Source organism: Pteronotus mesoamericanus, unplaced genomic scaffold, assembly GCF_021234165.1.
Source record: "Pteronotus mesoamericanus isolate MK-2021 breed Mesoamerican mustached bat unplaced genomic scaffold, CSHL_Meso_final contig_256, whole genome shotgun sequence".
NCBI lineage: Eukaryota > Metazoa > Chordata > Mammalia > Chiroptera > Mormoopidae > Pteronotus > Pteronotus mesoamericanus.
Genome location: NW_026555108.1, coordinates 4,562,837 through 4,577,726, shown reverse-complemented (window position 1 = coordinate 4,577,726; position 14,890 = coordinate 4,562,837). Strand labels below are relative to the sequence as shown.

The window sequence follows — 14,890 nt, the reverse complement described above, 5'->3', positions numbered from 1 at the left end:
GTGGAAGTTTGTACTTCTTAATCCCCTTCACCCTTTTTGCCCATCCCCTCAACCCTCCCCCCACAAAGCAATAATACTTTAACTCAATAGTTTTTCCCCCTAATATTTCCAAGGTTTCTCTAAAAGGGAAAAATATAATGGAAAACCAATGTCTCCTCTTTCACATGCTATTTAATTGCCAATGCTAGGAATTCAAGTAGCTCAGCATGTGGGAATTGACAAACACCTGCAGAAAATCAATACAAAAGCTTTGATGACACACATTCAAAAAGAAAAGAATATAATCCAAGAACAAAAAGCAAAAAAAAACAAAAAACAAAAAACCATGTATATAAGATGCACATTTTGTTAAAAGCCTCATGAAATGTCTCTGAGAATATAAGTATACATTTTTGAAAAAAGAAGTAGCATCTTTATTTCTCTGTGAAAGACTGAACAATTGAGTTCAAGCATTTGGTTCCTCAACTGTTTCTTAGAATCTATTACTTTTGCAGCTGAAAGTATAGCCTGTAGTATAATATAGGTGGTTGGAAGTCTGGAAGGGTTTTCATTAGTCTTGTGTCACATGAAATAGGTCTGTGCTAAACTGAAAGGAAAGGAAAATGGGCCAACTACTTCTCAACCATGTAGAGGGGAATAGGTCTTTCAAAGACCCCAGCTTTCCTCAGTTTCTTTACCCAACATTCTTAAAATATGACCAAGTATACCAAAATTACCAAAAAGGGGAAGAGTTACAAAGATAAAGGTGGTCATCTCTGGGCGATGAAATTATGGCAATTTTAAGATTTATTTTTTTATACTTTTCTAAATGTCCTACAAGAAGCAATGTAGCACTTCTATAATCAGAAAAAAAAAAGATTGAGTACAGAAAATAAGGATATAAAAGAAAATGGGCTCACACCATATACAAGAATAAACTCCAAATGAAAAATGAAAAAGAAAAAATAAAACCAACAAAAGGGCTAGAAGAAAACATTGGCAAATTCCTCTTTAACCTTGATGTAGGGAAAGGCTTTTTTCTAACTATGAATCAAAATGCAGAAGCACGAGGAGAATGCAAACAGTAGTCACTTTAGAAAACAGTTTGGCAGTTTCTTAAACACATGATCCAGCAATTCCACTTCTAGGTATCTACACAATAAAAAAACATATGTCCACACACAAAAAAGTGCCAGTGAATATTCATAGCAGCATTGTTCATAATAGCCAAAAAGTTGAAACAACCAAAAAGTCTATCAACTGGCAAATGGATAGACACAATCCGGTGTAAACAGACAATGAAATACTATTCAACAATAAAAAGGAATGAAGTGCTGATACATGCTATAGCATGGATGAACCTTGAAAACATTGTAAGGTGAAAGAAGCCAGATAAAAAGTCCATATACTGTATGAATCCATGTATATGATATGTTCACAACAGGCAAATCTACAGAGACAGAAAGCAGATCAGTGGTTGCCTGGGGCTGGGAGTGGGAACTGAGGCAACTGCAAATGGGCAGGAGGGATCATTTCGGGGTGATAGAAATGTTCTAATATTGGACTGTGGTGATAGTTGTGCAACATCGTGAATTTACAAAAAAATCAGTGAATTATACATTAAAAATGAGTGGATTTTAAGGTATATAAATTATCTCAATAAAGTTGCTAAAAAAAATCCAGTCAATAAGAAATGATTGATATACTTTTTAGTACATAAAAATTAAAAATTTTTGCATGACAAACACCATAAAGTCAAAGAGAATATAGTCGAAGAAAATATTTGTAATACACTACAAAGGACTAATATCACTAATATATAAAAAACTGTTAAAAAATAAGGACCAAAATTAGGGTAGCTAATACTTTAAAAAACTAGAAAACAAGGCTTTCTCTGACTGGCTTATTTCACTCAGCATAAGGCTCTTCAGGTCCATCCGCGCTGTCCCAAATGGTAAGAGTTTCTTTTTTATGGCTGAGGAGTATTCCATTGCGTCAATGTACCACGGTGCCACACGATTTCACTCACATGTGGAATCTCATGAACAAACCAAACTAACAAACAACATAGAAACTGACTTACAGAGAGCAGGCTGACAGCTACTAGGGGTGGGTGAGGGGGTAGAGGGATTGAGTAAAAAGGAAGGACTCATGGACATGGACAACAGTGTGGTGATTGCTGGGGAGAAGGCGGGGTGCGAGGAGGGGGAGGAGGGTATAGGGGCATAAATGGTGACGGATGGAGATTTGACTTGGGGTGGTGAACGCACAATACAGTGTACAGATGATGTGTTGAGGAATTGTGCACCTGAAACCTGTATAATTTTGTTAACCAGTGTCACCCCAATAAATTCAATTAAAAAGAATAAGGCTTACCAAGGATGTGGAGAAATGGGAAGCCTTGTGCATTGCTCGTAGGAATGTAAAATGGTGTAGCCACTATAGAAAGCAGTATAATAGTTTAATTTAAACATTTTTAAATAGGATTACTATATGATCCAGTTATTCCACTTTGGGGTACATGTCCAAAGGAATCAAAAGCGGGACCGTAGACAGATATCTGCACACCTATGTTCATAGCAGCATTATTCACAATTGCCAAAAGGTAGAAAAGCAACCCGTATCCATTCATCAGTGATGTGTATATACACATCAAGTGGTAAATACAGGGTAAGGCAAAAGGTTTATACTTGTAAATACGTGAAACAGAGTTTATTCTTGGATTATTATCTATTAATTATTGTATTATTTCCCATACGAACAACTTTAAACCTACTTTTGCCCAACTCTGTATATTCAATGAAATAAGCCAGTCACAGAAAGACAAATACTGTATGATTCCACTTACATGAGGTATCTAAAGTAGTTAAGTTCATAGAAACAGAAAGTAGAGTGGTGGTTACCAGGGGCAGAGGAGAGGGGCACAAGGAGAGTTGTTTTTAATGGGTATATAGTTTGAATTTTACAAGACGAAAAAGTTTTGGAGATCTGTTTCACAACAAGGTAAATATACTTAATGCTACCCAACTGTGCACTTAAAAATGGTTAAGATAGTAAATTTTATGTAATATGTTCTTTACCACAATTTTAAGAAAGAATGAAAAAACCCACAAGAAAACTAGAAGAAAATATAGGCAAAGGTCTATAGGTGAAGGTAAAGAGCATTCTATAAATAAAAGCAGCCCTGGATGGGTAGCTCAGATGATTAGACTATTGTCCTAATACACCAAGGTTTTGGGTTCAATCCCTGATCAGGACACATACAGGAATCAACCAATGAACGCATAAATTAAGTAGAACAACAAATCAATGTTTCTCTCTTCCTCCTTCCTCTCTTTCTCTCTCTCTGAAAATCAATGAATAAAAAATAAAAGCAATGCCAGAAAACTGTAAAAGAATAGATGGGGGAGCGGTGAAGAGTTGTTGTTTAATGGATATGGATTTTCAGTTTTAGAAGAACCAAAAGTTCTTAAGATTCACTGTACCACAATGTGAACATATTTAACACTACTGAAATGTATACTTAAAAATGGTTAAGACAGTCCTAGCTGGTGTGGCTGACTCAGTGGATTGAGCACTGGCCTGCGAACAAAAGGGTCACTGGTTCGATTCCCAGTCTAGGGCACATGCCTGGGTTGCTGGGCCAGGTCCCCAGTCGGGGGATTGCGAGAGGCAACCACACAGTGATGTTTCTCTCCTCTTTCTCCCTCCCTTCCCCTCTCTCTAAAAATAAATAAAATCTTTTAAAAAATGGTTAAGACAGTAAATTTCATATCACTTCTTTACACAATATTTTTTTAAAAAGGAGAATACATATATAATATATATATATATATATATATTCAGAGAAGTGTCATTTCCTCTTTGTCCCTGCTACCCTGTCCCCATTTGCACACTTATTTCTACCCCTTTTCCACCACTATTCTCCCCCCCCTTGCATTAACCAATTTCTTTAGTTTCTGGTTTAGCCTTATTGTATTTTTTCTGAACAAGGGAGCAGGCATCTGTGTATCCACATCCCTTTCTTTCTCCTACAAATAGTAGTATACTATAGATACTCTTTGTGGCTCTGCCTTTTTCAGTATTTCCTGGAGATCATTTCTTATCAGTCCATAGAAAGCTTCCTCATTCTATTTTTACAACTGCATGGTCTCTTATTGTGTATGAGTGTCATAGATTCAACCTCTCTCCTATGAATGGATAGTTTGGTTGTTTCCAATATTTCGCAATTACAAACATGCTGCAGTGAGAAACCTCATGTCTATATGTTTTTATGTTGTTAGTGATTTATTTTCAGGGTAGGTCTTAAGAGATAGGATTGCTGGGACAAAAGGTAATTGCCATGACATTGCCATGTTCCCCTCTAGAAGGGTCACAGCCATTTGCATTCCCAACAGCAGTATATGAGAATACCTCTTTCCCCCTTGCCAATGGAATGTGTTGTCACATTTTTAAAAAGATTTTATTTATTTATAGAGAGAGGGGAAGGGAGGGAGAAAGAGAGGGAGAGAAACATCAATATGTGGCTGCCTCTCACGCACCCCCTACTGGGGGCCTGGCCCGCAACCCAGGCATGTGCCCTGACTGGGAATTGAACCGGCAACCCTTTGGTTCACAGGCCGGCGCCCAATCCACTGGGCCACAGCAGCCAGGTCTGTTGTCACATTTTTATCACTTTTTTTTAACCAATCTGATAGTTGAGAAATACTATCACAGTGTTGTTTTAATTTGTAGTTCTTTAATTGTGAGTGGGTTTGAGCATTTTTTCACATTTCAGAGCTACTTTTGTCTCTCTTTCTGGTGAAGTTGTCTGTTCATGTGTCCCATTTTTCTAATGGTTTCTTTGATCCTTTGGCCCTTTAAAAAAATTGTGGTAAAATATACAAAACATAAAATTTACCACTTTAACCATTTTTAAGTATATAGTTCAAAATGTATACTTGAAGCCTATATAATCTTATTAACCAATGTTACACCAATAAATTTAATTTTAAAAAGTAAAGTAGATTTGAGGGGGGATGGAGAACGTTCACAATGTTGAACAACCATTACCACCACCTATTCCCTAAACATTTTTATCTTGCAAAACTAAAAGTCTGTACCCTATTATCAATAACTGTCTACTCCCGTTCTCCCCAGCCCCTGGCAAACATCATTCTACTTTCCCTTCGATTATTCTAAGCACCTCATATGGGGGGAAATCATACAATATTTGTCTTTTTTGACTATTGTGTTTCACTTAACATAATGTTCTCAAGATTCATCCATGTTATAGCATGTGTTTGAATTTCCTTCTTTTTAAAAGCTAAATAATATTTCATTATAAGAGTATACCACGTCTCATTTTCATAGTCATCTGCGGATGGACACTTTGTTGCTTCCACCTCTTGGCTACTGTGAATGATACTTCTGTGAAGACTAGGTGGGGGGGGGGCGGGGGGCGGGGCAGGCATGGGGGCGTGTGTCGATATCTTTGGGGCCCTGCTTTCCATTCTTTTAGATATAGACCCAGAAGTAGGTTTGCTGGATCATATGGCATTTCCATTTTTAATTTTTTGAGGAAACTTCATACATTTTTCCATAGCAGTTATACCATTTTATAATCTCTCGAACAGTGTACAAAGATTCTTATTTCTCCACATCCTCCTCACATCCTTGACAAACATTTATTTCCTGTTTTGTTTTGTTTTTTTTTCAAATAGTAGTCATCCTAACTTGCGTGCAATGATCTCATCGTGGTTCTGATTTGCATTTCTCTGCTCTGAGTAATCCTTTTTTATAACTCTGACTTAGATCATCATCATATTTCACATAGCCTTTACATATCCAAAATATAAACGATTTAAACCAACCAAGATGTAGAGGGTACCCAAAACGGAGAACAAGCAGTGACTGTGGGAAACAGGACCTTGCCCAGACACTCTAGGCCTAAACATAAAAAGAATTGTACAGAAATGCTGTAATCTAGTTCATACCAATGTTTCTCACAGGTGGGTGGGCTAATAATTCTGAAACTACTTTATGTGTATACAGGACCTGAACAAGGAAGTAAATAGATTGCAGATAATGACAGCTGGTTTCTCACTGTTGGTGAAAGAAGTTTATAAGTAAGGAGAGGAAGGCTAAAATGAACCCTGTAGTGTTGAACTGGAGCCAGAGGTATCGGTGTAAAATCATGTTTTTTAATATACAAGGTGGGGCAAAAGTAGGTTTACAGTTGTTTGCATGGAAAATAATACAATGGTAAAAAATAATAAAAGAATAGGCTATGTTTTTGCATACTCACAACCATAAACTTACTTTTGCCCCGCCCTGTATATAAACAGATAGATATAAAAATATACATGAGTGTACGTGTGGGTTGCTATACATACAGGTATTTCCTAGCACTACTTACTGAGGGAGCCTAGAAGTAGTGACACCCCAGTAACAATAAGCACAGCTAGTGCCCAGACCTGGTTTCTAAACACCATTCTCCAATTGAAAAAACACCAGGTCTCCTTGGAGATATGGTGGATTCCAGAACTGGGGTGGTGAAAATACAAGATGGGCATGGAATGCTTTGTGGAAATGCTCAAAAAGTTGAGGGCATATTGAAGAACATAAGAGCCATCCTAAAGGAGCTCCTAGTGGGCAAAGCAAAAACAATTTGATGGTAACCCATAGAATAAAATAAATACCCATGAGTCTATATGGATATAAGTTTAAAAATCAAATGAATAAATGGGAGAGCAGCTCTTCCTCATAGTGGAATTGTAATTAATACATTTCTGAGACCGGAATCCATGTTCTTATTGTATCAGGCTGCCTCAAAACAAACTACCTAAGTCCAAAATAGTCAGCGAGCTTGCTGAGATCCCTTCTGGGATGCACTTTGACACCAAGCACTACCAGAAACTTTACTACATCAGGGGAAAACACCCATCAGGAGAAATTGCCTCTATGAGAATATACATTTAAACTTAATCTGTGACTCTTACTTTATAGATCCAGGCAGGGTACCTCCATGGGCTTGTAGCAACAAGACCTGTAGCTGTTGTACCTGGGAAATGCAAAGACAAATAGTCACCAATCAAAAGCTACTCATCCCATTAACAGTGAGATTACCCCAAGTAGCAGTAGAGTGATTTTATTCAATAGACAGGACATTTAAGGCATATCTTAGGTATTACAGAAAACATCAGGCTTGATGACTCAAGGGTAAATGGACAATCAGCATTACTACTGTTTAGAAGATAAGCTCTCCCTTCCACCTAAGTACTTTACTGAGTTTTTATTGAGTATCTATTTTTTTTTAAAAAAATCACACAGCCCTGGGATAGGCAATGTGGGAAGGGGCAGGAAATATGACGAACTCTTGTGGTTTATTCTCAAGTTTACAATCTAGTTGAGGAAGACAAGCCAGAGGCCTGAAATAGTAGTAGGAAATAATATAAGACAGAAGATGCTTAGCTATCAAGTACAGTTAAGGGTTTTAGGGTTCTGAGAAGAAGCAAATGAACGAAATCCCAAAAGTGGAGGGATCCTAACCCAGAGCACATGCGCAATCACCCTCCCCCATTCCCTCCTAGGATGGAAGAGGAGCTGCTCTGCCTCCCATAACCAGTCTCCTCACTTGTGCTTTGAATCCCAACTCCTCTCGCTCCCTGATTAATCTTATTCTCTTTGTTACCCCTTCTTTCTTCCCTATCTTTGCCTTACAGGATATACTTCCTATTAAGATTAAAACATGTTCAAGTGTCTCCTATCTTAAAACAAAAGCACACTTCCCAAGCCCACTTCCTATCTCCTCTGCCCTATTTCTTAACTTCACAAAGTTTGAGAGCATAGTTTACCAGGGGTGTCCAACCTTTTGGTGTCTCTGGGCCACACTGGAAGAGACAGAGCTGTCTCGGGCCATACATTAAATACATTGAGACATGTAATCACAAAAAATCTCATAACATTTTAAGTACATTTACGATTTTCTGTTGGGCCACATTCATAGCCACCCTGGGATGCACGCAGCCCACGGGCTGCAGGTTGGATAGCCCTGGACACCTTGTTCACCTCTCTCACTTGCTCCTTAACCTCGGTACTGATTTCTGCCTGCAGTGTTCCAACCGAACTAACTCTTGCTAAGGTGTCCAATGATCTGCATGTCACTGCATCCCACGGGCATTTTTCAGGCTTCACTTCACTTGACTGTTCGGTGATATTTTGTTTACCAGACACCATACTTTCCTGCTTTTCCTTCTAGTCTTCTAGCCAATCTTCTAAGTCTCTTTTCTTGGTTCATCTTCACTCCAATTGTCCTTAAAGTGATAAAGTTCTTCAAAGTTCAGTGTCAGTCTCCTCACTTTATACTCTCGTCTTCAAGTCTCAACTCTGCCTATTGCTTCAATTACCATCTATAATCGACTGACTGTCAAAATTTACCTCAAACATTGATCTTTCTAGATTTAGACCCATATATTCAACTATATTTAATATTCCACCTAGCTGTCTGCTGTCCCCAAACCTGGCCCTTCTCCAGTGAACCCCAGGTCAGGGGATACAGTTTCACATGCCAGAAATCTGGGTGCCACACCCTCATCCCCTTAACTAATCCACTGGTCACTTCTCTTTATCATCACCACCACCACCTTAAGTCTAAGCCACCATTATCTCTCAGCTGGATCAATGCAGTAACGTCTCAGGTGGCTCCATGAATCTACTCTTCCTCCACTACAAACCGTCTCTACACAGTGGCCAGATCATCTTTTGCAAAGGTAAGTTATCAATCGTTTTTAACACAGTCCACGAGGCTTGGCTCAGGCCTCTCCTTTTCCGCTAGTCTAACACTGGCATACTCTTTCCTTGCTATCTCCGCTGTAGCCACACTCGTGTGCTTTGAGTTCTTCAAATGCACTGTACTTCTTCCTAATTCAGGACCTTTGTAGACTTGCTATGTGCTTGGTACAGTTCTAAGTGCTTTACATGGATTAACTCAACGCCCACAAAAATGCTACGAAGCAGGGACTATTATTATTTTCTTTTTATAGACAGGTAACTGAGGGGCACAGAACTTGCCCAAGGTTCATAGGTAATGAGCAACAGAGCCAGGATTTGAACCTAGGCAGTCTGGCTGCAGCGTCAATGCCTTTAACCACTGTGGTTTGCTACACATGCTATTTCTTCTCCCCCGAATCATCTTCCCTCTTTTCTGCATAGATAATTCCTACTCAGTTCCTCAGATCTCAGCTCAAATGCTGCTACCTCAGGAAGCCTTCTCAGGTTAGGTATATAACAAGAGATCCCATTCTATACTTCCACAGAACACTATCCCAGTGTGTAAGGATATGTTGGTATGATTATGTGCTTAGTGTCTGTCCCCCCCAATAGGCACTAAGTTCCATGAAGGCAACAACTGTGTCTGCTTTCCTCATCAATGTATCCCAGCACTGTGCTTGGCACATAATGGTGTCCAATAAACATTTATTCTTGGAATGAATGAACAAATAAATGGCTAGGAAGAAGAGCATTTGGGGCAATAGGAATACACAGGGAAGAAAATAGAAGGACAGAACTGAGTGTGGTATTTTGTCATTTAGAAGATGCTGTGAACAGGTAAATTACATGTATTTTCTATAGTGACCCCTAGGAGGGAAGGAGCTATAGGAGGAGAAGGGGAGGGAAGAAAAGAGATGAACCGAATAGTAGTCGTTAACATTGAGAAGGAAGGCCAAGAGGCGGAGTGAGCACCAGACAGTTGGGAAACACTAGATTCTCAATGGAAAGACTATAATGCCCTGGGAGGCGAGAAACCTTGAACCCCCAAGCCCAAATCAATTCAACTACCACCTGCCTTCCCAGCCCCTCTACCAGGGCTGATGAGCTGTTGCACAATCAGGCACAGTGACACTACCACAGATTCATGCTTGCAGTTAACTACTGCCTCTTCCATTTCTGTGATTTCAAGTCTTGTGTGGTCTCCTAAGTCCCACTCTCCTATTATCTGCTCGCTGGCTCTTAGAGGACCTTGCCTCCTACTTAACCTGAGAAGATAAAGGTCATCAGGAGGGAAATCCCCCAATTTCCCTCCTTCTCTCTCTTAATTAGTGCCACAGTATTATTCCTATCCTAACCTCTTTTCTGCTAGTCTCGTGGCAGGTTTCCCCTCTATTGTCTAAAGCAAAGCCATCTTTATTTGTGTGCAGGACCTCAGCTACTTAGGGATGGCTCTTATCAGCTAGTCTCTATTCTCAGTTTCGGTCTCTCCCAACTGGTTCGTTCACTTGCTCAAGTCTCTTCCACATTTTAAAAGCATACAAACTACATCCTTTGACTGTCGACTACCTACCTCTTGTCTTTTATCTTGCCTTCTTGAAAGAAGAGCCTATCAGCTTCCTCCACTTCCTTATCTAGCATTCACTGTCCATCCGACAAGCACCCTGCTCCTTGACTTAGCAACTCTACTTAGATGTCCCCCCAAGACTTTTAAATTCAAAATACCCCAAACTGAGCTTCATCACTTTCACACCTGACCCTGTTTTTCAGCCTGTATTCCCTGACTCGATGACTGGTACTACCATGTATTCAACTGTCCAAGCAAGAAACCTGGGAATGAACCTTGATTATCCTCACTCTGCCTTCCATATCAAATTCGTTACCAAGTAAGCGTTATACATTCTACTTCCTTGTTTCTTTCTTTCTAATTTCTCCCTTTCTCTCCATCTCTCCTGCTACTGCCTTTTTTAGCTCCAGCCTAGGTTATTATAACAGCCTAATTTGTTTTCCTATTTCTAGTCATGCCCTCTAATCCACTTTCTTTATATTTGCTGGAGTAATCTCCCTAAAACACACATTTCACCATGTCATCCTCTTACTTCAAATTTTTCAATGGCTCCTCATAGCTTTCAGGGTAAATTCCAAATTCTTTAACAAGTCACACGAGGACCTTCAGGATCCGATTCCTGCCTGCCATTCTTGTCTTGTCTCTCATTGCTCACTGCTTTATCAGTGAAATCTCCAATGCCACCTCCCAACCTTAAATATGACACAAACATGTTAATAGGAATTAACATGTTAATACTTCCCCAAACCAACATAACGCTTAACCAGTATCTCTAAAATTCTGGTAGAGGAGGAGCTAAGAAACAGAAGAGGCTCTATCATTCCATTCACATTCTTCTAATTTTTCTCATCAAATCTTAAGTCTCTTATACCTGTCGCTTCAGATGATTAAGTTCAGCTGTCTGGGGATCAATATTAACAACAGGTTTGTTCTTGATTTTTCTTGCTCTGTCAGCATAGCGAAGGGTATTTAATGTTTCTTCTAGATTGGAGTCAGCAGGACTCACGCAGGCTATCATAAGAGTGTGGCTATTACCTCCCAGAGAATCTAAAAAAGAACAATGGAAGGAAATGCAATCAAACAAGTAAAATGCAAGCAAAGCTGTCCATATGGGTTGGTGGCTTCAAAATCAGAGCTGTAAGGAAAAAAAATTGAGTATCTACAAATTTCTTATCCATGACAATATAAAAACACAAAGATCTTTTTAAATTTTCTTTTTCTTTTTTTTAAAGATTTTATTTATTTTTAGAGGGGAAGGTAGGGAAAAAGACAGAGAGAGAAACATCAATGTGTGGTTGCCTCTCACGTGTCCCCTATTGGGGACTGGCCCACAACCCAGGCATGTGCCCTGACTGGGAATTGAAACCAGCGACCTTTCAGTCCGCAGACTAGCACTTAGTCCACTGAGCCATGCCAGCGAGGGCAGATTTTGATATTTAAATTATAATAGTTTAGGCATGTCTGGTGTGGCTCAGTGGATTGAGTGCCGGCCTGAGAACCAAGAGATCGCCAGTTCAATTCTTGGTCAGGGTACGTGCCTGGGTTGCATGCTGGGTCTCCAGTTGGGGGCATGGGAGAGGCAACCAATCAGTGTTTCTCTCACACATTGATGTTTCTCTCCTTCTTTTTCTCCCTCCCTTCCCCTCTCTAAAAATAAATAAAATCTTTAAAAAAGAAAATAAAGTAATAATAGTCTAGAATCCTATTGCATGTGCCCTCATTCTTGAGAGAAACTGTGGTTTCAGCAGTTAATGAGGTTAAAACAACTGGGGCCTGGCCAAACAAGGCCAGGGTCCACTATTGGGATTAAACATTTCTCAGACACTATCACTAGGTAGATTTTAAGTCTTCAGGGAATTGTTTACCAGTTCTAGTAAAGAAAAAGTAACAAGCTCATTTACAGATAGAAAGTACTAAGTACTGTTGGCATTCTACAGACTTCTTGGCTCTCAAAGCCATATATGACGACATCTTTCCATTATCTTACCAGCCTGCTTGCCAACAGGTCTCTCTCTTGTATTTATCAATTAGACAGCTCTGTATGTGACAGTCCAAGCACCGGGCTTTTTACCTGTTTCATTTTCGCTTTCTCAGCACTATCATTTTGAATTACTCTCTCTCTTATTTTTAGAGGCACTTTGTGCTTACCTTGAAGCAGCCGAGTCAACTTGGAATCTCTATAGGGCACAAAGCCACCTTTTTTGTCATCTCCAAGAGCACTGATTACATTTCCCAGGCATAGGAGGCCTCGGTTAATATTAATACCTAATAGCAGGAAACAAAATTTAAATTGATTGGTAAAGCACTGAACTTACAACCTACATTTATTCTGAAAAACGTAAAAGAAATAAAGACCCTATCGATTTTAAGGCAACTTCTTAACCCTGTTCACTTTTCTTAGAGTGACTCTTTAAGTTCAAAGGACACAGGCCCAAACGCTGGATTGGCACAATTGAGTCTGCTGGCTTTTCTCATCCTTTCCCATGGACACAAAGCAGACACATAACTATCACTATGTCAATGACCATTTTGCACAGTCACTTACTTTTTATATCCTTTCTCACACTTAATCCTTAATCCTGTGAAATTACACAAACAGCTATTTTTTTAATCATTTTATAATCATTACTAAGGTGTCTGCAGAGGGACAATAATAAGAAAGAGAGTAACACGAACAGTTAGGTTTATGTAGTGTTTACGATAACCTAGACACTGTTTTAGGTATTTTATACAGGGGTGGGCAAAAGTAGGTTTACCGCTGTTTGTATGGAAACTAATACAACGATTAATAATAATAATAATAATAATAATAATAATAATAATACAAGAATAAATTGTTTCACGTACTCAGAACTGTAAATGTACTCTCAGTAGTCCTATAAAGTATGTGTAAAGTACGATTATCCCTGTTTTCACAGATACGAGAGCTGAGGCACAAAGAGGTTACATAACTTGTCTCAGGACACACAGTGAATATGTGGATGAGCCAGAATTCAAATGTAAGCACTCTGGCTCCAAAGACCATGGTCTCAATCTCTATTCTCCATGGAAATGAGCTACGTTGCTCGCTTAGAGGCAACATAGCTTGGAAAAGAGGAGGGACTTGAGACTGCAAAGAGGTGCTTGCTAGAAAATGTATATAAAGAACACTTGAACTCCGAAGTCTCCCCTCTATAGCCTGCAACTGCTATGCCCCCAATTCTCAAGCATTCCCAGTCCACTCAATAGGATAGTCTTTCTTAGCTCCATCCATGAAATGTTGGTATTCTCTTGGGACTGTCTCAAGCTCTTTTCTTGCTACATATACTCTCCCTGGGTTATCCCATCCATGCCTAGAATTCCAGCACCTATATTAACAATTCTCTAAGTCCACACCTCCAAGCCAGACCTCCTTCCTGTTGTCCAAAGCTATATTTTGGCCACTTGCTGAATAACTTCCAGTGGGCTGTGCCCAAGTAGCATTGCATTAAAACATGGAACAAAGAGAATTCACCTTTCTGTGCAAATCTATTTCACTTCAAGCACTGCTCCCTTTCACTGTCTCACCATCTAATCAGTCGCCCAACCAACAGCAGACTTGAGACACCCTGGGCTCTTCCTGTTTTCTCACTCCACACACTGAGTCTTTTCACTGAACACTTAGTGAATATGTATAATGCTCTAGGCTCTCTGCTAAGTATCAGGGATACAAAGATGAGTAAGTCATAATCTCTACTCTTAAGAAGTTCATCATCTACCAGGAAAGACACACACACAAACAAATTGCTCCCTGGCTCGTGTGGCTCAGTGGACTGAGTGCCGGACTGTGAAGTAAAGGGTTGCTGGTTTGATTCCCAGTCAGGGCACAGGCCTGGGTTGCAGCCAGGTCCCCAGTAGGGGGCATGCAAGAGGCAACCACGCATTGATGTTTCTCTCCCTCTCTTTCTCCCTTCCTTCCCCTCTCTCTATAAACAAATAAAATATTTTTTAAAATAATTAAAACAAATGATTGCAAAGATAAGGTTAAAGGAAGAGATATGTATAATACAATAAAAAAAAAGGGTTCTCATAAGAGGGAGTGGTAAATTTTACCTGGGAAGGTAAAGGAAGGTGTCAGGGAAGAATTAAAAATTGAAGCTGAATTGTGGATGACTAGGATAATGCCGATGGAGGAGGGAAGGTTAGGAAAGAAGAATTAAGGGCATTGTAGGGAGATAAAGCAGCACATGTCAAGGCACATGTTTGTGAGAGAGCATGGTAAGTTTAGGAACTACAGGTAGTTCAATATGAATACAACGAAAGTTATGAGATGAAGAGTGACAAATAGGGAGACCAGAAGACAGCTGAGGATAGCTCATAAAGAGCATGGCAGATAATGTTACGCTCAGGTATTTGCGATTACCTTGTAGGGCAGTGTTTTTCAAATTGTGGTCCTCAGAACCTTAGGGATTCTTTAAGGAACCAAAGAGATACTGCAGAGTTTCTGCCACTGCCATTTGGATTTGGTTTTAAAAATTACTTTTTATTGTGGTAACATAAAATTTACCGTTTTATCCATTTTTAAGTATAAAGTTCAGTGCCATTAAACACATTCATCATCACCACTATTTAAAAACT

General features: G+C 39.4%; 1 protein-coding gene across 1 annotated transcript in view; it reads right to left on the bottom strand.

Moving 5' to 3' along the window:
• KIF4A (kinesin family member 4A) overlaps window positions 1–14,890 on the bottom strand; it is a 103,639-nt gene that overhangs the window by 57,054 nt on the left and 31,695 nt on the right. The window contains exons 7-9 of the mRNA XM_054574211.1: window positions 12,443–12,559; window positions 11,166–11,341; window positions 6,960–7,021 (exon numbers count right to left, since the gene is read on the bottom strand). Coding sequence (XP_054430186.1) covers window positions 6,960–7,021; window positions 11,166–11,341; window positions 12,443–12,559 — 355 coding nt within the window. The remainder of the gene's footprint in view (window positions 1–6,959; window positions 7,022–11,165; window positions 11,342–12,442; window positions 12,560–14,890) is intronic.